Source organism: Euprymna scolopes, chromosome 31 (genome assembly GCF_053919585.1).
Source record: "Euprymna scolopes isolate OS-2025 chromosome 31, ASM5391958v1, whole genome shotgun sequence".
NCBI classification, from domain to species: Eukaryota; Metazoa; Mollusca; class Cephalopoda; order Sepiida; family Sepiolidae; genus Euprymna; species Euprymna scolopes.
The window spans coordinates 68,269,157-68,292,412 of NC_136512.1; the positions used below are offsets into that span (position 1 = coordinate 68,269,157).

At 31.9% G+C, this 23,256-nt stretch overlaps 1 protein-coding gene and 1 pseudogene across 2 annotated transcripts in view; both read left to right on the forward strand.

The window, feature by feature from the left end:
- Positions 1–23,256, forward strand: part of LOC145255801 (ribosome maturation protein SBDS-like) — a 190,541-nt gene that overhangs the window by 143,334 nt on the left and 23,951 nt on the right. The window contains exon 1 of one of the 2 annotated variants that reach the window (XM_080114487.1): positions 5,244–5,573. The exons of the other annotated variant lie outside the window; for it this stretch is intronic. Coding sequence (XP_079970613.1) covers positions 5,446–5,573 — 128 coding nt within the window. The 5' untranslated portion in view covers positions 5,244–5,445. Of the gene's footprint in view, positions 1–5,243; positions 5,574–23,256 lie in introns of those variants that run through there. 2 annotated transcript variants of the gene reach the window in all.
- LOC145256028 (5S ribosomal RNA) lies at positions 13,705–13,821 on the forward strand (annotated as a pseudogene).

Consider the following 23,256-nt stretch of genomic DNA (forward strand, 5'->3'; position numbering starts at 1 on the left):
GCCTGCTTTCCTCCGGACTACAACTTGGATGTCTTCAAGTCCAATGTTAACAAATTCCTAATGAACCGCCCCCTTAAGTAAACACTTCATCAAATCTCCACACTAACGTAATGTGCTTGCAATAACCCTTATCCCTGAGTGGCTTCCGGGCTTCATAAGTGGTGATCACTGTGTAAAAAACAAAAAAAAAACAAAAAAAAAACAACTGTTTTGTCTATGTTTCGAATTTTTGATATTACATTTTTCTCTATTATAATTTTTGAAACGCATTAAAACAAATGTTTTGTGTATGTTTCAAACTTTTTATATTACCATTTTTTTCCATTATTGTAGTAACCGCTACATACGGCTGAAACAAATCTTCGACAGGAACATTTTCATAACAATCACCATTTCAATGGCCAAGTGTATGAAGAACACGTAAGCAAACGTCATGATGAACTATGTTATGTTTCCTCGCATAGACATAGAGCAAACTGGCTGGAATGTTCGAGAACATCGCTATATAAAGATTTAACCGCCAAAATTCAAATAGTACAGGATTCAGTTCCACAAGTAACCATCATTGCTGCCTGTTGCTCATCACATATGCCAGACTCTGTCTATTTAGATGTAAAACAGCATCGCCTAGAATGTCACAAAATCAAATCAGTTTATTTTCTTTTGTTTTCCACAAACTGGATGTCAGAATAACTCCATTAAAATCCCCCATCTTGAATTTGCATGCCATGCACATGTACCTTAACCCTCATCATGGAAAATTACCATACTGAATGGGAATTTAATTCTCCTTCTTTAAACAATGTTATTTTGAACTGCTGTTTTTTTTTTTTTTGTGATTAACACACGCACACTTTCATTTTTATGATTATGGACTGTTTATTTTTCTCTCAGAAAATAATCATATGTATTCCAAGCCACGTATGGCACTCTGGACACAGAGAAATCATTAATTTTCATGCTATTCTCAAGAAATCCTTTTGGTCAAGATCAAAGTGTAGTATCTGTTCTTCAGATGCTGCACTTCTATTTCTTGTTCTCTTTCGGTGGAGGAGAAATCCTTCACAACTGAGACAATTTTTATTTTTGTACCTTTTCTCCACGTTAAAAAACGACCCTGGTGTCTAACTCTGTCCCGTGGGGAGGCATAGTAAATAGGTATTCTCAAGAAATCCTCATTTAGCTAATCCTGCATAATGGACACTCATTACAAGAAAACACTTATGTTGGAACGACTTAAACTAATATTCTTGACACATAAATAAATGTTGTTTATTTCATGTTAATAAAGTGATTTCGTGTTCTTAAATTTACCTTTAACAGTCCCATGAATGCCTTACTGCTTTTGACTTCAAGAGATTTCTTAACCTGCAACCTCGGTCCTAAAAATTGATAGATCCCGATTATGAATTGGTGAATGCCAACTCACACCCTTACAAGTTTATGACTCCACAATCAATACCTACAAATTGGTAACTCTGCCGTGAGTCCTACACTATAATTTTTGAAACCCGTTAAAACAAATGTTTTGTGTATGTTTCAAATTTTTGATATTATCATTTTTCCATTATAATTTTTGAAACCCATTAAAACAAATGTTTAAAGTATGTTTTAAATTTTTCATATTACCATTTTTTTCCATTATAATGCTGGAAACCCATTCAAACAAATGTTTTGTGTATGTTTCAATTTTTTTTTTTTTTAGATGAAGACTGATAATTGGTATTATTCCGACTACTCTTCTCATCTAGATATTATTCTCACAATGTTTCAACCGATGTAACCTCTAACTTCTTTAAGGTGTATCTTGCCAAACTTAGGAATTATTCGATCAAACTTGTGAATTTATACAGAATTTTGAATGAAAATCTATTTAATTCCCTAACGTAGCTTGCTTTCTTTCTGTCAGCTGTGGCATAACGGATAAAAGTGTTAAGTTATAATAAGTTCTAAGTGACAGTCATATGAAGTTGGAAAGTTCTATGGGGGCGATCCTAGAATACAATAAAAAATTACTTACGTTTAGTTAATTTCTTAAGTTTAAAAAATAGCCTCATATTCAAAATAAGTGTCTTCAAATAGTGTGCAACTATTTTCTTATTTCATATTCCTGCTCGAAACTGGGGCGAACGCACACGTCAAAAATGTACAGCTCGTACCTTTAAATTTCTTCTCGAGGACTTTCTTCCTCTATAACAACAAAAGGAAGAAAAAAACAAAAAAAAAACAAAAAAAACTATGGACTGACTAACTACCCTGATGAGGCTATTTTTAGCGAAATATCGGACAACAAAAGGACATAAAAATGATTTATCATTTTCCTGATACTTAAAGTTTTCAAAATTTTCGAATATAAGAATATTTTTCAAAATTATTATACTGTATTTATAAAACAAAAAAAAGTACGTAAAAGATAACTTAAATTTTTCGATTATTCGAATTACTATTCCTTATCTTAGATGTTATTCTTACGACGTTTTGTACGATATAACCTCTAATCTCTTTCAGGTGCGTCTTGTCGAACTCAAGAATCTTTGTATTGAATTTGGGAATCTGTGTGGAATTTTACACAGAAACCTTTATTTAATGCATGGGGAACAACTTGCTCTCGTTCTGTCACCCACAATTAAACTTAAGCAATTAACTAAACTTAAGTAATTAATTAAACTTAAGAAATTAACTAAACGTAAGTAATTTTTAATTGTATTTTCTTCTTTCATATTCTTATATTCATTTAAAATATACAAGAGCATTGTTACACCCACAAGTTATCAGAATTTAAATCAATATAAGGGGAATTACTCCTGTTATTTTATTAAGAGTTGTTTCCCTTAGATTTGTGTGTGTATGTGTGTGTGTGTGTGTGTGTGTGTGTGTGTGTGTGTGTGTTTCGTAATTGGACAGAATTTGTGTTGTTTTTTTATTCAAAATGGTTCCTATTACACTCTGAGTTTTTCGATGTGCAAAATGATGTAAGAAATAGGTACTTATGTAGAATTGCACTGCATATATATATATACATACATATATATATATATATATATATATATATATATATATATATATATATATATATATATATATACATACTCGGGTTTTTTTATATTCAAAAGTAATGGACTAATGAATTCAACGAGGTTGTTAGATAGTGCTCAATAAAAAGAGCTGATAATACTTGTTTATTGTTGTATAAACATGCTCACATTCCGCTGCTACAAATAGCCACTTGTTTCAATCAAACAACAGATATCATCAGGCAGCGACTTGACTATTCAAAAGTTCAATGAATGAACTTTTGAATAGTCAAGTCGCTGCCTGATGATATCTGTTGTTTGATTGAAACAAGTGGCTATTTGTAGCAGCGGGATGTGAGCATGTTTATATAACAATAAACAAGTATATATATATATATATATATATATATATATATATATATATATATATATATATATATATATATATATATATATATATATCGATTATTTTTTAAACCAATAAAATCAGAATTCATGATTTTTAGCGATTTTAATACTAAATGTATTCGGCACTTTTGCAAGCGTCGCCATTGGTTCATGAGAGATAATTTTAATAAGCAATTAATTCACACTTTCATACAAACATTTAGGACGCTAATTGCAGAACTACTTTTGTATTAAAAGAACGCAACTTAATTTACAATATCATGTTAGTTGATATTTGGGTTTGACAATGAATGCCCTGGAAAAGTCATTTCTGATTAATTCCCAGGAAAAGTTATTTCTGCTACTTTATTTAAAATAACGAATTTTTACATTAAAATTTTTTTTTTTAAATGCCCCGGAAAATTTACTTTTGATTAAGTGTAAGAAAAAAAAAAAAAATGATTTACAATTAGCATCCTCTGCAATTACCGTCTCCTTTTCTTTCTTTTTTTTTTGTTGTTGTTTGTTATTAATGTTTTTTTTTTTTTGTAATGTTAAAACTTTGTTACATTAAATAAAATGCATTTTTTTTTTTTTTTTTTTTTTTTTTTGCAATTAATAAAAAAGTGAATTTAATTTCCAGGATATTTTTTAAATGTTAAACTTCGTTGCATTATATAAAGTAGTTAAAAAATAAATTATTTTTTCTTATAATTAATCAGAAGTGACTTTTCCAGGGCATTCGCCGTCAAGCCCAAATATCAGCTGACATGATATTGTAAACAAGTCTTTTTTTGTAATACTTGAATATTTTTTATATCTTCAGAATTTATTTGAAATAGATTATCTCATCTAAAACAGAAGGGCTCAGCAAAAAAAGAAAAGTTTGTAAAATATATTTTGAATCGGATTTAATTTTTTAGTTTTTTTTTCTTCGAGATGTGTGAATTTTAGACGATTTTATTAGATTTGACAAACAATCTTTTTGGGTCATTCTCATTGGCTGTTTTGGGTCACATGATGTAAATAAAGAAAATCAGGAGTTTTCTTGTTTAGTATTGGGAAATCTGGGGAGGTTGGGGTATTTATAATACGCTGGAGAGTGGAGCTGGAGCAGTGGAGGAGCACGTCGTAAAAAAATTGACCATTTTTTTTTTCATTATTATTATTATCACATACGGACCTGTATGCATTGTCTTTATTTATTTATTTATTTATTTTTTTGTCTTTTAAAATAAATTTCTTGTTTAATTTATGCACGAACTATGTAAGTACTCAAGCGATTTTTTAAAATTCCAATTCAACGAAACTATGAACGAACGGGCTTGTTTATTGCACAAATAATAAAAAAATATATCTATAATTTTTCTTTTTTAAAGTTTTCTCATGATTAACTGTGTTTAACTGTGTCGGATATATACTCGAAAGTCAAAACAATGATAAGAATATTCTCTTGTCATAGCCCTAGAGATAAGTCAGTCACTTTATCAAATCCAACACAAACAAATTCCTGATGAACCGTCCCCTTAAGTAATGACACCTATCAAATCCCCAATAATAACTATTACTACGATACTATCCCACTGATTAGTGTACACACAATAACCCTTATCCCTGAGTGGCTCCTGGGCCTTGATAAGTGGTGATGGTGACCCCCATGTAAAAAAAAAAAAAAAATGGTTGCGCAGCAAATTCTATTTTTACTGGTAATTTTTTTTTCTACTGGATCATTTTTCATAATTTTTGGAATTTATGCTGATTTCAACATGCTAAGTAAGTACGTAATAATGTTTCCCCCTGAAAACTCTTAAAACAAATACTTAAAAAGAAACCACCCGGTTTGGATCATAACCGGAAGTAGAATTTTAATCAAGGAAAGATAATCCAGTTCCGGTTCAAAGCATATGCGCCTTGAAAACATTCTGTTAAGTCGCTGAAAGAATCAGTACGTGACAGACACAAAAAAAAAAGGAGAATCACACCAACTTTTTTTTTTTGTCATCTAACGAATTTGATTTGAGTTTGTTTTTGTTCTCGTTCAACAATGTCGATTTTTACTCCCACAAACCAGAAGCGTCTCACCAATGTCTCCGTGGTGCGACTTAAAAAGGGTGGAAAACGGTTTGAAATCGCATGCTACCCAAATAAAGTCATGTCTTGGAGAAATAAAGTGTAAGTAACTTATTTTGAGGTGCCGACGTCGATATACCATTCGTTCCTCTAAAAGTTTTTGTAATCCGATTACTACCAATTTAAACACTGGATTTTGAGACATTAATATAAAAAAAAAAAAAGTGAAATGATAATTAAAAATAAAAGAATTTTAAAAGTTTTATGGTAGGGGTGCCCAGTTTACCATGTAAATTTAACGCAAACTGATACCCTCCCCCCCCACCCCGAAGCTGAATATTATACTAGTGCAGAGAGTGATCCGGACGTAAATAATAACGTTATTATTTAAAAAGCCATTCTTAACATGGGGAGAGGAGGGTGTTTTGGGCCTATTCTATATTTCAACCTTACAATTGAATAAAAAAACATATCATAAAACTTTAATTAAACTTGGAAATACGATTTAAAAAATAGCGCGGATGATCACTCTCTGCACTAGCACCCTAAATATATATCTATACATTATGTATCCAGAATTCTTATATTTGTTATTTAACTTTTTGTACTTCTGCAGTTAACGGGCCGTGTTGAAATAATAACGTTATTATTTAGAAACCCATTCTTAACATGTGGAGGAGAGGCTTTGTTAACTATTCTGTTCTTTCACCAGTAATTTATAAAGATCGCGCTCATGGAAGAATGCAAAAAAAAAAAAAAAAATCTATGTAAGCGTTAAAAATAGTTTTATATTTTCGTCAAATATTAATTCATTTCGAGTTGAAAATACAAGTTTCGTTCTTAGATAAACCCGACATCAGGTAAAATTTGGTGACCGTTTTGGTTCGGTTTGTTCACATAATGTTGACATTTTTCAAGCGTGCTTCTTTTCTCAATTTTGGATGCATAATGCTAACTGAATTTTTGATGGAAATGAACACATCATTTAGTAATGTTTAACGAAAACAACATAAAACTATTTTTAAATGCTTCAACAGATGTTTTTCTCACTTCCATGGCCGCGATCTTTGTAAATTGCCTTTTTACCTAAGAATTTGATAAACAAAAGGTACCGTAAAAATTGAATTTGACTTGAAAACCCCGTCTCAAAAAAAACAAAAAACAAACAAAACTATTTCTTAATCTGCAGGACTACTTTTTTTTTTCTTTTTTTTTTTAAGTTAAAAAAAAAAGGTAAATTTATACAAACACCGTGACAGCGAATTAACCCTAACCCTAACCCTGTCACGGTGTTTGTATAATAATACCCAAAAAAAAAAAATCCTCACATTATTGAAAAATATATTGTGGAATTTTTAGATGTCGGAGTGGAAGGGTTTCAGGGTAAAATTGACATTTAACTGTCCTATTAAAGCTAGTATACCCCTCCTACTTTTTATTATTATTCCCCCCCCCCCGTATTATTGCCATCTCGAACTTTTGGTTTGTGTTAACGAAGACGATAAAAAAAAAACAAAAAAAAACACTAATAAAAAAACAATAATAAATGTCTTTCATTACCCCAAACAGTAAAAAAACACTAACCCTAAGTCTGGGGTTGCAATGCTAATATGAAAAATCAATTTTAATATCCCATTAAAATTGACTTATTATTTTTTGGTGCTTGTTAAGATCGATTTTTAAATATGTGGGTTCAAGTAAAAACAACACTACTTCATTGTCATGTCGAAAATATAATATACCTAAAATTTACGAAAATTCATTGAGTAGAACTGCTTCGAGGTTTTTAGTAAAAATATAAAGTCTATCGCTATGGTCTAGGCACCGCAAAAACTGGAGGGGGGGGGCAGGTAAGTACTTTTTGACGGACCGTCTTTTTAAAAATCTACCAAAAATCAGGTAATTATCCAATCAATACGAAATTTTCAGCGATTATTAAGAGAAGAATGAACTTTATAACAGTGTACTTATTTTTCATAAACGATATTTATATATATATATATTTTTGCTTACAGCCTGTTTTGAGTGGGTTCCAAATAGGCTTAAAATAATCATCTGAAACTGAACAAAACATATTGTGTTGTTGTAAGGGACAGGATTATGGATAAAAAACAACAACAAAAAACTTGTTTGCATACCTTATTTTGACGTCTGAATATCAGAACTTAACTTCGATTGTGTTTAATTATTCCGCTTTTGAGTTTTGAAGCGTGAAATTCGGTGAATAAGTAAAATAATTTAAGTTAAGCAAAACAAAAAACAAATTTTTTTTAATATTTATACGAAAAAAGCCATTTTAAAATCTTTGATAAATAAATTAACAATTTTTTTAGCGAGCCGAATAATGCATGACCATTATTAAACAGGGAATGCTTTGAAGAAATCGATACAAAAAAAAAATCGATATATATTGTGCCCTTTGTGTTAAAAATATCATTTTTTCGATCCCGTTTGAAAACGTTTGCCGCCTTTTGACTACGGTGGACCAAACGCGCTGAAATAATTTTTTTTTATTCTGCTTGAAATCCCCCCCCCCATTTTGGGGAGTCTGCCCCCCCCCCCCCACATACACATTAAAAAACAAACTCCTACAAATGGTCACCCATCTGGTACTCGCCAGCCTCAGCATTAATAATACATTGAAATTTTCGTCACTGAAAAATAAGTTTTTTGGTCTTCCGTAGTCTGCTTTTTATCAAGTACAAATGTAAACATATCAAATCGACGCGAAGTAACTGGTTGCCTATATGAATAAGTGGAATTATTTGAAATCCAGGTACTTATATTATAATATTTTTGCATATTCTCATAGAAAATCACCCTAAATCTTAGTTAGACAAGAAATAAACAAATTAATTCTTTCAAAAACCTTTTTTTTTTTTTTTTTTTTTTTTTTTTTAAACTATTTATATACATTTGTTGTGCAAGACAAAAAATGTCATTTGTTAACTTTTGGAAAATTTAACATTTAAAATTTAATTAAAAATGGTGGAAAAAGTTTTACATTATTCTGCTTTCTATATGATAAAATTCAGGGGTTTATCTTTCTGGAAAAAAAGTTACTCAGAAATAATGGATTTTAATAAATGTAATTTCGTTTTAAAAAACAACTTGATTTTTCGGCCATTTTTGTCGGTGTCTACATGGTCTGAAACCTGGCAGCCATTGAAGTGGTAAAAAAGAGAAAACCTGTTCCCAATATTTGCAGTCTTCAAGGTGTTTACATCTAAGATAGGTACGGGCAAAAATAGGGAGACCTAGTTTTGAAAGCCGATTTATTAATTTTTTGTAGGTTTCTGACTACTTTTTGATTGTATTTGAAAGATTAAAGCCTAAAGTTAATTTCCAAAAGGAAAAAAATATTTGTACACGTGGAAAAAAAAAAAAAAAAAAAAAATTACGAGAAATGTTTTCACGGCGAGCTAACCAATTCAGCTAAATTTTAAAGTTAAATAGATTCATTGTAAAAATCCTTTAAAAGATTAATATTAGTTTTGTGGGTCTATTTTAAAGATAATTAGTAAAGTCTTAAGATATTGAATTAAATAAATAAATAAATAACACCTTGTTTGTACAGAAATAACTTAATTAGCCCTCAAAAAGCAAGTAATTTAGTAATTTACCGTTCGCCAAAAACGCAACAAACTAAGAAAATGTAAACACGAATAAGCGGAGGCCCCAAATTTCAGCCGGTCGAAACGCCATTTCAAAATGAAGTCCTGATAGTAAAAGGAGGTAGGGGTGTCAGATCCCCCCCCCCACAGACGTGCATCCATACATACCGATTCTGAACGTTTGTATCAATTTTTATCATTTTTTAATTTAATTATTTTTTATGTTTCTGTTTAAAATTTTTTTTTTTTTTTTAATTATTATTCGAGATTATATGAAAATTATGTTACGCCAAAAATTTCACATTCTTGCGAGCAAGGAAATTATTAAAATCTTGCATATAAAAATTTGCGAAATCTGTAATTTTAAAAAAAAAGTAGAAATATTTTTGCTATAATTTTTTTTGTGTGAAAATATTAAATAAACAATGCTTAATTCAATGGTGATATCGGTAGTTCGAGAAATTCATTTTTCTTCGAGTTATATCGAATTCATTAATATGGACTTTAGGGGCTTTTTTCGTAATGTTCCTGTAAAAAGTATTTTTTTTAAATTACGATGCTTTATTTATATAAAAAAAGCAAAAATAAATTCTTGCGTTTTTTATTTACTACTGAAAACCATAACTTCAGTAAAGGTATTTTTTGTTTAAACAAAATAATACATTTCCACTCAAATTTAAATAAAAATAATTACTTCATTATATTCCACGATCATTATTTGATTAAATACTGAAAATTTTATTAAAATTGGTTAATTTCCTGATTTTTTGGTGAATTTTTAAGTAAAGGGAGGAATCAAAATGTTTATACATTTTGAGCATCGGCATTCATTTTGGCCGTACCTAATCTAAGAAAATTCAAATTTCCCAAAACTTCCGCAAAACTTTTAACGATAATTTTCTATTCGATGAAGTTTCGTAATTTTTGGATATATTACTATTTTCAACATGACGGTTAAGTAAATATTGTTGTTTTTTTTCTTAAAACCACGTATTAAAAAAATCGATTTGTCGACTTTTATCTTAACAAGCACCTTTTTTTTTTTTTTTTTAAATAATATGCGAGTGTGTGCCTTACCAAATCGAATTATCGCCCTTGGTTCGTGAAACTAGACTTTGTACAACTCAAAATTTATGTAGACATCAGCTATACAATAATTAAAAGCGCATACACAAACCATGATTAAAATATGTGACAACGTGCTAAACGAAATCATTTTGTAGTAGTCAACAAAACGAAAAGGGGGGGGGGGGACAGATATATAACAAGTGTTACCAAAGGCAAGATAAGTTACTCTTCTACCTACCCGAGTAAGATTTTTTTTGTGTTTTAACTTATTTTAAAGTGTTTATTTACTTTGAAACATGTGGTGTTAAGTCTTAAGTTGAAACAAAAAAAAAATGACTGATGTTAGGATGGATGGACATCTGGGAAATCTCGGTAATCGCTCAAAAATAGAAAATTAAACAAAATACTAGTAGAACATTACATTTGCACGATTGGTGAAATTCATAGGGTGCCTTTCTACCAGGTTATTTTTTATATTTTATTTTTTTTTTCACAAAAAATTTAGGAACCGTTAAGTCAATTTTGCAATATGCACATAGATTATTAATATGTTTCTCAGTTGAGCTGAAAAATTCCTTCATTGGAATGAAACAGATGCGTTCCTGTAACTAACTTTCTATAAGTATATTTTTATACTATTTGTTTTCCGATTTTTTTTTTTTTTGCGTGTGTGGACAATATGGAGTTTAGGACCCTAAAGTAAACATTTACCTCCTCTCCAAGCTCTGCTTGTTAAATTGGACTAAACTTCTCAGATTATTATATTCTTCCGTTTTTTTGTACTTCTCGTGCTATTTTTTCTAGATAGGGTTTTCTAGTAATAGTCAATTTTTACAGTCTTTTTTTTTTTTTTTTTTTTTTTACACAGTGGACACCACTTATCAAGGCCCGGAAGCCACTCGGGGATAAGGGTTATTGCAAGTACAGTACGTTAGTGTCGAGATTTAATGAAGTGTTTACTTAAGGGGGCGGTTCATTAGGAATTTGTTAACGCGGACTTGGAGACATCCAGGTTGTAGTCAGGAGGGAAGCAGGCAGACGGAACAGAGTTCCACAGGCGTGCAGTTCTAAGAAAGAAGCTTTGTTCATGGAATCTACGTTTTGATTTAGGCACAGATAAAGAGTGGGGAAAATTTTTCACAATGGATTCAACTAGATGGGTGTTTTTTGTGAAAGATTGGTGAGAGGGGACCAGAGATTGGAGTTCAGACGAGCACCAGTCAGTCGTTTTTTTGTTGTTCATTAAATTGTTAGGTGCAGAATTGTTACAAAATGTTCTTCCTTCTCCATGTTAAGAATGGGTTTCTAAATAATAATCTTATTTCAGCTCTGTCCATATTCAGCATAAGTACCATAAATTTTAGAAATCATTGAAGAAAGCATCATGACACAATAGATTTTAAAAAATTAAGCTACTTCTGCAGTTTATGAATCATGCTATTTTTCTTCTTTTTTTTTTTTTCTTTTTTTTTTAGGTGGGATTTTGAAGTTAAATTTAAATTTTATAATATCTTTTGCTTATTAAATTTTATGTGAAAGTAAACAAGAGTTAACAAAGCCTCTCCCTCCTACGATAAGCATGGCTTTCTAAATAATATTATTTCAGCATGGTCCGTATTCTGCATAAGTGCTTTGTTATTTTTTTATGTGTGTGTATGTGAACAAATTTTGGAAGACATTGTGAAGTTCTTGAAACGAACCTTTGTGTGTCCACTTAGTGGAATCCTGAAATAGATTGAGTAAGAGTCACTCATTATTTCTATTGTATTTCAGCTTAAACTTTAATATCATATAGATATACTAGCAGGGTATCCGGTGTCACCTAAAAAAAAAGTGTAACATATTTGTATTAAAACTTTTATCTCCTTACCTCTCTCTATCCGTCTTTTTTATCTTTTTTCTCATACTACCCCCTCCCTTTTCACTCTCTCTTTCTCCTCTACCAGCTGATTCCTCTCTTTGGACATACAAACAACTCTCTTTTATATAATAAATGCCTTAAAGAATGAGTTGGAATATTCTTTGCAAACAAGTACATAAAAACTGACGCTTCCCATTCCCTCAACGAAACCTGACCCAGTTGACCCCTCAGAGGATGAATAATTATTTTCAAAGTTTTAGATATTCATCCAGGGCAACAGCAATCAAGAATATACCAACCTTGTGGATGTTTGTTTTGTAGTTTTTTTTTTTTTGTTTTTTTTTACTTTTAGCTGGAAGTACACATGCACACAGAAAATCACCTGTTGCGTAATTGATAATAAATTGACTTTTTTTTTTTTTTTTTTTTTTTTTCTTCAAAGTTTGTTCATATTCTGAAAATGTACTTGATCAAATAAGAAAAATATGATTCATTAAATATTTATTTTAATTCTTTTTTGGGGGTGGGGAGAATATGTTGTGATTATATATCTTATTAGAGAAGGCAATCTAGCATATGTGTCTTTATCCCGATTTTCAAGTATGGAAAATTATTGGCCTGTAAGTTGGGACTCATTTTTTATGATGATTTAACCTTGGAAATTAGTCCCCACCCCCAAAAAGAAACTTTGGCGCTTCTACAGAATTGGGATGAGATTTTGTAGTCAATAAATGGAGTTTTCAGATAAAAAAAACAATGGTTACAACTGATATTTTTTGTCAATTCTAATAAGTTACAATGGTAGCTTCCAAATTATGCAGTGGGAATTATTTGAATATTACTGAATTATTAAAAAAAATACAACTTTAATCGTGTTAACAAGTGAAAAATTACCACCATCTTGTTTAAATTGAAACAGAAATTTACCTTCCTTTTGAACTTTCCTGTGTCTTACGATTGTTTTCATCAAATTCTATATTTTATTTTCTTTAATAAATAATTTTCTACCTTATCGATTTTCGTAATTTTTGGATATAATCATCTTAAAAATACAAGGAATACGTAGATACCATTATTTTCATGTGAAATTCGGTTTTATGATTTCCGAAATCTCATCCCAATAGTGTGGAAGCACCAAAACTTTAAAAAGGCAATAATGTTATTAACATTTAAAAAATTTTTTTTTTTTTTTTAAATATATTCGTTAACTTTATTGCATAGTCAATGAATATTATGAATCGCAAACACACATGGTAATGGTTGTGGCATTCACCCTGGGTTGGTTGGGCCGGCTCTTTCCTACAAGTTCAACATGTCTCAAACACTGGCTTACCAGACACTGCGATCCAAGGCTGTTTCCCTTATAAGCACAAACCATTCGCAGTTCCAGTGACGAACCCTGTAAAGGTAAGGGCCCAGAATCAGTTCAACAGCCTGCTTCATTGTTCTGAGTCGGGTTTTGAGTTGACTATTGCGACATTTCTTCCAGTCATGTCAAAGGCCATAGATGAACCAACGAAGCAATCACACACACACACACACACACACATATATATTAACTAGTGGGGGAGGGGTGTCCGGCCTTGCCAAGTTGTAAAATATGTATAAATATGAGATTTTAATTCATGCAGATTTCATATTTATTATTACAGAATCAATTCTCCATTGATTATTATATTGTACCTAATGTATATACGGCATAATCGCATTGACACACCGGTTCTCATCAGATCACCGAAGTTAAGCAACGTTGAGCCTGGTTAGTACCAGATGAGTGTCCATTTGGGAATTCTAGGCGCTGTATATGCTCTCCGCTTATCTCTGCATGTGTTTCCAGTTGTCCTGTACATACACTTCACTTTCCACTGGTATTTAAAAATGTTGACTCAGGAGAAGTGTGTTGGAGATTGCGCACCTCCTACCATGAAAATTTCACGCACAGGCATCCCTACGTGGGTATCCATAGTCTGTCAAAGACATACCTAATGTATAGTACTGATTTCAAAAGTTAAAAAATGACCTAGATGCCGTCAGCTAGAATCAAAACCAAAACATTTAATGCTCCAGCTACGTTCCCTACCATTTGAGCTATTGGCAGATAAGAAAAACTTAAAATTAAACCACTTCAAGCTATGAATGAATTTGCGCATGCGCAAAAGTAATAGAAATATGTCAGCAAGTTTAAATGAACATTCAGCATTTCAATTTGCTGATATATTTCTGTACGCATTATTCATCCATCCAGACAAATATTTAAAATGTTATAAACCATCCTTGATAATCAGGATCTGTATACTTGCAGATTCATTGAAAGAACTCCACCTCCTCAAAAACTAATAAAACTGTGATCACATGACACATTATTGTAGACTGAGCTAATGTTTTGTTTTTTTGAAGTGGTGACGGAGGTCCCCACCAAAAGAAAGCAGTGTTAAAGCTTCTTTCTTAGAACTGCACGCCTATGGAATTGTCTTCCGTTTTCCTGCTTTCCAGCTGACTACAATATGGTTGTCGTCAAGTCTAACATAAACAAGTTTTTGATGAGCTGTTCCATATAAGTTAACAAATTTACCGAATTTCCATTATTAACGATTACTTTATTGTCCAATTGTCTACTGTACACTCTTTAACCCTTATCCTCAAGTGGCCTCAATGCCTTTATAAAAAAAAATTTTTTCTTATAAATGTATACGAGAATATGCTTCCACCACCCTACAATGGAGAAAAAAAATTTAAAAAAAGACATTTACAAAGAAATATTTTAAGCAATCGGGAAACGATTGATAGAAATGTAAAAATGCACATTTAACTTTTTAAAAAAGTTTGCATATGTACATGATACCCCCCCTCCCCCAGTAAAAGAAATTAATGAATAAGAAATGTTTACGAAGACATATTTCAATCAAGACTGAAACCACTGGTTCTGGTGTTTTTGCAATGAAGGAGAAATCCTTAGACTGATGTTTTGATGAAGTGATTGGTGATCTGCAATGAAAACTCAGACAGCCGGGTTGGTAGCCTGTGTCAGAAAGGAAAAAATCTCTAAAAAAAAATGAATGTGACAGTGACAGGGGAGTTAACACTGTACAAAAATATGTATAATGACAAAAAAAAAAAAAAAAAAAAATTGCGCGTGACCTTCTATCCCAATACAGGAAAGTATTAAAAAAAAATTACAATCAACCCTTAAAACATTGGTTCTGATGTAATTTAATTGAGAAATCTTTCTAGACTAAGTTATTTTTATTATGTTGTTTATACATTGGTCATAAAGTCGAGAAATTATCACAAATAAAAATGTAAAAAAAAAAAAAATGAAAAGTATATTAATAAATCCTAAAAGCATTATTTCTGGTGTGTTTTAATGATTGAGAAATCATTCTAGATGGAGACACTTTTTTTTTTTTTTTTTTTTTTTTTTTTTTTTTTTTTTTTGATGAGGTGATCTGGAAATGAAGAAATGAATCCCTGCTAATAAAATTAAATGTAAACACTAATAGTAAAAAGTGTAAAACAATAATTGTTAGAATGATTGTATAACCGTAATATTTAAAGGAGTTAAAAAAAAGAAGTAATAATAATTTAATAAAAAGAATACTACTAATAAGTATATTATATTAATACTACCACCACTACTACTCCAAATACAACGAATTAAGAATAAAAAAAGTTGACGATTTGGGACAAACGAAAAATGAATCTGTGTTAAGTAAAAAAAAAAAAAAAAAAAAAAATTAAATCAACTTTTTAATTAAGGTGCAAAAAAAGTAACAAAGCAATAAAATTATTTTTATTTATAAATGCATTATTTTCACACTCATCTACAAACTAGCAGGGTTTCCTGGTGTTGTCTTGGACAAAAGTGTTACATATTTTTATTAAAAATTGCTAAAGTCAACAAATTATGGCATGAATTTATTTAAAAAAAAAAAAAAAATTCTGTGTACACATTAAATTTTTGGGGCTTGTTTTTGCTAAATATTATATGAGCAATCTTTTCAAGTTAAAATCTACTGAGAAATACACATTTTGTATCGAAAAATACACACTTTACATATGTAAATATTAGGTAAAGAATAACAAGTTATCCGATATGGCCAAAATGAGACTGCCATATTGGATAACTTGTTATTTTTTATCTAATATTTACATATGTAAAGTGTGTGTTTCTCATTACAAAATGTGTATTTCTCAATAGATTTTAACTTGAAAAGAGTGCCCATCTATAATATAAATCTCACCTGTCTGTTTAAATGTATGTATGTTCGTATTTCTGCCTAAAACTTTTAACAGAGGCAACGGATTTTCACAAGATTGGTATCGTTTTGAAGCTGAACCCTTCGGATGACAAATATTGAAAAATTGGCTAAAAATATTAATTCCTTCACCCTCAACTGGGCACTTTTCTACAAGAAAGGGTCGTTTTTTTTTGTTTTTGTTTTTTTTGGGGGGCCAATATTTTCGAAAGTCATCCCCTTTTCGATTGACTAGCCTTAATTTAAACCTTTGCCATTTCCAGTTTCGCAACAACGGATGCAATGGCAAAGATGTCACATTTTATTTTTACGTTCTTTTCCTCCTTCGCGGTATGGGTTTGAGCCTGCCTGCCTACTACCACTTTTTTTTTTTTTGTTGTGCTCAACATACACCTCGAAACACCTGAGCAACGCCGGGCACCCAGGCTAGTATAATAGTATATAACAAAAACAACAGATTTTTATTTTTTTAACTATGTAACATATTTTTTTATCAAAACTTCAAAATATCAGTCTATGTATTTCTCTCTTTCCTATTCCTCCGTTTTAATTCCCTCCCTCTTCCAATCCCCTCTTTCTCCTCTGCTTAGTTCATTCCTCTCTAGCTCAACATACACACAAAAACTCTCCTTTATATAATAGATTCCTCTAGGAATAGGTGAAGATTTTCTTCCAAATTAATACATAATTGAAAAACTGATCTTCCCTGACAAATGAATGAATAAGATTTCCTAAATTTTAGATTATTATTTATCCGTGGCAACACTGATCAAGAAAATACTAACTTTGTAGGTATTTGTTTTGTCGTTTTTGACTTTTAGCTGGACATACAAACATACATACATACAGACAACTGCTCTTTATACACTAGATTAACTTTCCTTAGTTAACGAGTTGGCACTGTTACAAACCTACAGAAGTGGTAGCAGGTCTCTACTGTTGCATGTTAGAAATGCATGTATATATGCACTGTTGCGTGTGACTCTATATACTTTTGGAGGACCCTTTGTAGTGTTCTGGTCCTAAGTAATTCGCAATTGTATTTTGGGTGTTGCTTGCACTGAAGATTGAACCTTTAACCTCCAGATGAGTGTAACTTTTACGACTGAATTTTACCAAGTACTGTGCCATGTAAGGACCTGTTCGACAGAAAAATTCCTGAAATGTTGTGAAAATATCACTGAAGATGAGAACAATAGTCCAAAGAAGCCAAATAATATAAAGGGTAACTCATTATAAAAAAGAAAGAGAAAAGACCAGAACATTCTTGATGTGTTCATGTAATTATTAAGTGACGATCGTAAGTAATTGCTTGGAATGTCTTTTTTTTTTTTTTTTCATTGTTGAAAAAACAAAAGAAAGAAAACATCTCAGACATCGAGGAATAATTGAAAATTGAGTAAAAAAAAAAAAAAATGTTATTTTATTCTAAAAATGTTTTTTTTTTTTTTTTTTTTTCAGCACAAAAGAAAACTTAATGAAATGTTTTTCATTTATTTTTTGTGAAAGTATTTTTTTTTTCCGTTCTTTCCAAAAGTCTGCATTCTTTTTAGATTAGTGCGTTTGTGTCAAGTTTTAAATAAAAGTGACAAATGCTTTAAGAATGAGGTTAGCTATATTCTTAGCATTTTACATAAATAAACAATGGTTCTTTATTATGACAGGGCCGCTACTCTTTTTTTTTTTAAATTACTCCATTTGCCCTTGATCCTACCCTAAAATATTGAGTGCTTAGTAAAGGAGCTTCAAGTACCATTGGTCCTGGATATGACCTTAAACTATATCCAGTGGTGAGGCCCCAGCATGTGGGCTTTGGGGAGTGTGGAACCACCCTTTAATTGCCATTGCTCCCAGGTCCACTCTGATCCGGAGTGGTAGTACCTGTTAGGGTCCCAACTATGGTTTAAATAGAAACCGACTTAAAAAACAAATATACTCTATTAAAAAAATTTTCAAATTCAAAATCACTGTATTTGGCATTAAATAACCCAAAAGGGTTGATATGCCATAAAACAAAAACCAACCAACCAACCAACCAATCAAGTACCATTTTTTAAAGTCTTTGGTATGATTACACTGATTAAATCCTGATGTCCCAACCCATTAGCGAACACTTACAATTATTAATGACTAGCAGGGGTACCCAGCGTTGCCTGGGTGTTGCGGGGTGTAAAAAAAAAAAAAAAAATGTGTTAAGAGTCAGGCAGGCTTGAACCTGTGACGCAAAGGTGGAAAAGAAAGTGAAAGAAAATGTGTCATCTTACCGCTACGCTACGAGGCCATAGGAAGTGAAAAGCATTCAAATTTAGCGATGTCAATCAAAAAGTTGACTTGCAAATGCAGAAATGAACATTAGCTGAAGGCCAGGTCAGTTTTCCGCCATTTCATTTTTTTCCTCCACAATGTTGAGGAAAACCAACTCCCCATAAAAGGGGATGTCCAAATGACTAGCAATTGTCTGATATGAGGGATTTCCCCCCACATTGATCAAAGCTAGTTGTTTTCTGGACGTCTTGGCACGAAAAGCCAGGAAGCTGCCTTCGCTTTTGATTAGTTTTGCTTTTATATGAAGAAGTCAAACAAACACGCAAGAGGAAGAAATAGCGTGAATTTTATAAAAGTCAATGTAAATAAATGTAGATATGACGTGCGTTCGCAAATTGTAGATATTATGATCTAGGGAGTATATAAAAAGTTTTTAAAATAGTACCCCCCCCCCCGAACCTCTGATGAAAAAAGCCTTTGCTGGATATACAAAAACGCGCACGCCACTTTTGCCTTTTATATATATAAACTAGCAGGGCTACCCGGCGTTGCTCGGGACCGTATAAACAATGAAAAAACAAAAGCAGATATTGAACATATGTTTTATTTTTAGGGGCGAGGAATCTTTCATCTCAAGTTTTAGCGTTACAAACAAACATTTGTCTTTTATATATATAGATAATGACAGGTTTTTTGGGGGCCCCCCTCGAAGATAACTAATCAGTTGATCAACTTCTAGTGGTCCGTTTGACGTGAAATTTCGATATTTGTCATCCGGGTGATGGGGCTTCGATATGATACCAAATTTGTCAAGTTTGGTTCCGTCTTTCAAAAGTTTTAGCGTTACAAACAAACATACATACACACAGACGTTTGGCTTTTATATATATAGAAGAAGAAGAAGAAGAAGATAGAAGGCAAAAGTGCCGTGCGCGTTTTTGTATATCCAGCAAAGGCTTTTTATATATATATATATAGATGAGACGATTCTAATATCCTCCCCTTCCACTCCCCCGCCTGATTCCTATATAATTACTGATTCTGCTCTAAATTCTCCATTCTGATACAATTACTGATTTGGATTCTTCAAAATTTCCAAAGATGTGATTATAGAGTGGCTTTTTATTTTTTTATTTTTTTTTAAATTTTAGGAATATTGTAAAATTCTTTGTAATTTTTTGTCAAAAATAAAAATACGCCTGAAGGTGGGTGTGGGGTGGGGGAATTACATGAATCGATATATATATATATATATATATATATATATATATATATATATATTTTTCACGTGCTATTTTTTCCATTTTTATCCACGCAAACTTTTACCTGTGCCATTTTGGTGCTTTTGGTTAATGCGTCACTGGTCTGAGGGAGATAACTCTATTTTACTAAGAGATCCATTCATTTTTTTTTTTTTTTTTTTTTTTTCATACAAAGATTTGGGACGCTAAAATCAACGCAAAACATTTAACATTACAAAAACATCAGTAACAAAGAAGTTGGTATTTGGGCTTGATGATGAATGCCCTGGAAAAGTCACTTCTGATTAATTGTAAGAAAAATATTTTGTTTTTCAACTATTTTAATAGTTACGTCTTTTTGCAAACGAGCTTGTTTTTTTTTTGTTTGTTTTTTTCAGAATAACGGAATACTTTAAAGTGACTTTTCTGTGGCATTCATCGTTGAGCTAAAATATCAGCTGGCGTGATATTGTAAACAGAAGATGCGACTATTTAAAAATGCGATGCTAATTGCAGATTAAAATGTAACAGGACTCTGCATTGCAAGTGAAACAGTCGCATTTGCGAATGATTTTTCCAAGTGTCGACTAGAAATAATAAAACGCTTATCTTTTGGTGAATGTGTTTATTTTTACCGACAATCTTCCAAAGCTCATTACTGAGTGAAAAATATCTTTTCAACCTTTTTTTTTTAATAAAACGAGCAAAATCAAATTATTTAAACAAAAAGGTGCAATAGAACAATATACTTTTTTTTAACAAAAGCTGTTTTAAAAAGAAACACCCAAAATAATTTAAATGTTTATACCCTTTAAGTCTCAACATAAAATTCAGTGTTTATTTAGAATCACACTTATTAAAAGAATACAGAAAAATCTTTATGATGTACGTATTCGTCATGGAACGAAGATGTCATATTCTAAAAATCACGTGGGTTTGACTAGTCAGTTTTCTATTTGGCTAGTAAACGAAAATATTAAAGATAAATTTGTCGATAGAGCCCTGTGTAATATTTATTAAAAATGCTACGACTTTTTTAATGAAAGAAAGTTTATAACATTAATAAAAACTCTTTGAATGTTTCTTTTTGCCATCTTAGTCAAACGTGTGAGGGTGGGGTGGGGTGAAGTGAGCATAGGTGCTTTGGAATTCGGGAGGTCAATTTAACATAGACTTGTTACTTTGGGGTTTGAAACGATTTTCATTAGTTGAAATAATTTCACACGTGTCTGAAAATTAACTATAGGGTATCTGAATTTATGGTACTCATGCACTTATTGATCCATACTGAAATAAATAGTTATCATTTTGAAGGCCATTCTTAACATGGGGTCGGGGGAGTGTTGTGTACCTATTCTGTACTTTCACCTAACAATTTAATAAAAAAAAGACATCGTAAAACTTTAATTAAACTTAAATATATACTATTTAAAAAATAGCGCGGATCATTAAGTGCACTAGCACCAAATTTATTTTGAGGATGCTTTCAGCTATTTCATTTAAATTTAATATCTAAGCACTTTCGTCATATTCTGAATTTATTTAGTAAAAAAAGAATAGCAAATTTAGAAAGTGTTTGTGTAAGTAAAGATTTCATAGTGGACCGTGTGCTCACGCCACAAGAAATTCAGGATTTTAACTGGAATTTTACTTACGTTTTACTCAATAGTTAATTCAAGCACATATGAGGCATGTGAAATACTCAGGTGTTTGATAAAAAGAAAACAAAAAGATGGTTGCAAACAATGTCTGTCAACAATTACCATGCTTAAAGGTTTTTTTTTTTTTTTTTTTTTTTTTTTTTTGAGAAAAGTAATCTATGCATAAGACAGATAATAACACTGTTTTTATGAAGCGTTGACATGAAGCAATGCAGAATTCAGGAAGAAATCAGCGTTTCATCACACACAATCATTGACTGGATAAACTTCATCAGAGAGACTTGTGAGCAAAACCTGTTGAAGCCATTATGCCTTGTGGGGGTGGGGTTACATGAGGATTGTACTACTAAAGTTATGGAGATAGACAAGTCTTTTTTTCTTCAAGATCTTTCAGTGACATGCAGTATGGCTTCTGTTATCCTAGATCTACAGCAGATGTGCTAACTAACTGTTATATCTCATAGACTTCGGGGGGGGGGGCTTCGTTTCTAGGGCAATTGCTCTTGACATAACAAAAGCTTTTGATAGGGTATGACATGAAGTCTACTTCACAAGATCTTCAGCTATGGCATAGCTGGAAATGTCTTCTCAATTATTAAATCATTTCTCTCTAAAAGTTTCATAAGAGTAGTGGTTGATGAGCAGAAATCAGAAGCTTACAGTATTAATGCTGGTGTTCCTAGGGGTTCATCCTGGGCCCAACTCTCTTCCTGTCTACATCATTGATCTCCCAAATCACATCCTAAGATCATTTGTTGACATTTATGCTGACAACACTACCATCTATGGCAACATTTCAAAGGCTGTAAATGACCAAGTTCTCTCTGATTCTCTCTCCTCTGATCATGAGCGGTGCAATGGGGAAAAGGACGGCTGATAAATTTTAATGCCCTTAAAACCAAGCTTCTATCTTTCTATCATCAACACTTTAACTCCCATTTGGCATCAATTAAAATGAATGGCTCTCATCTTGGGGAGGGTCCATGTTTTGACAAGCTTCTGGATCTGACGTTTACTCCTGATCTGAAATGGAACGCATACATCAAATCCATTGCTTAGGTAGCTAGAAAAATAATGAGGTCATTTTACCGCTCCAGTAGATATCTTGCTGCCAATGCAATTCTCTACCTGTATAAGAGCCAAGTATGTCCAAGGATGGAGTACTGTTGCCACATCTGGAAAGAAGCTGCTCAAAGCCCCCCTATCCTGCCTTGACAGAGTTCAAAATAGACTTTGTAGCCTAGTAGGGATGCCCTTTTTTTCCCCCCTACAACCTCTTTCCCACAGAAAAGATGTTGCAAGCCTGTTTCTGGTCTTTTGTTATTTTCATGGAAAGTGCTTGTCTGAGCTCCAATCTATAGTCTCCCCTTGCCAAACTTTCATAAAAAACTTCTCTAGTTGAAACCACTATCGATAATTTCCCCCACTCTTTATCTGTGCCTAAACCTAAATGTTGACTCCATAAACAAAGCTATTTTCATGGAACCCTTTTCTATTTGCCTGCTTTTCCAATATGGTTGTCTTCAGGTCCAACGTAAATAAGTTCTTGATGAGCCATCCCCTTGAGTAATCTAATCAAACGGAATTTCCACTATTAACAATTACCATAATATTGTCCCATTGCCTACAATACACTCATTAACCCTTATCCTCGAGTGGCCTCTGGGACTTGATAAGAGGTTACTCCTTTGTGAAAAAAAAACCCTGGCAGGCACATAAAATGCCTGTGTGAAATTTCATAAAAGTCGACACAGCTGTTTCTGAGTCCATAGGAAACAAACTCGCACACAAAGTTCCTTTTATATAATAATACCTATTT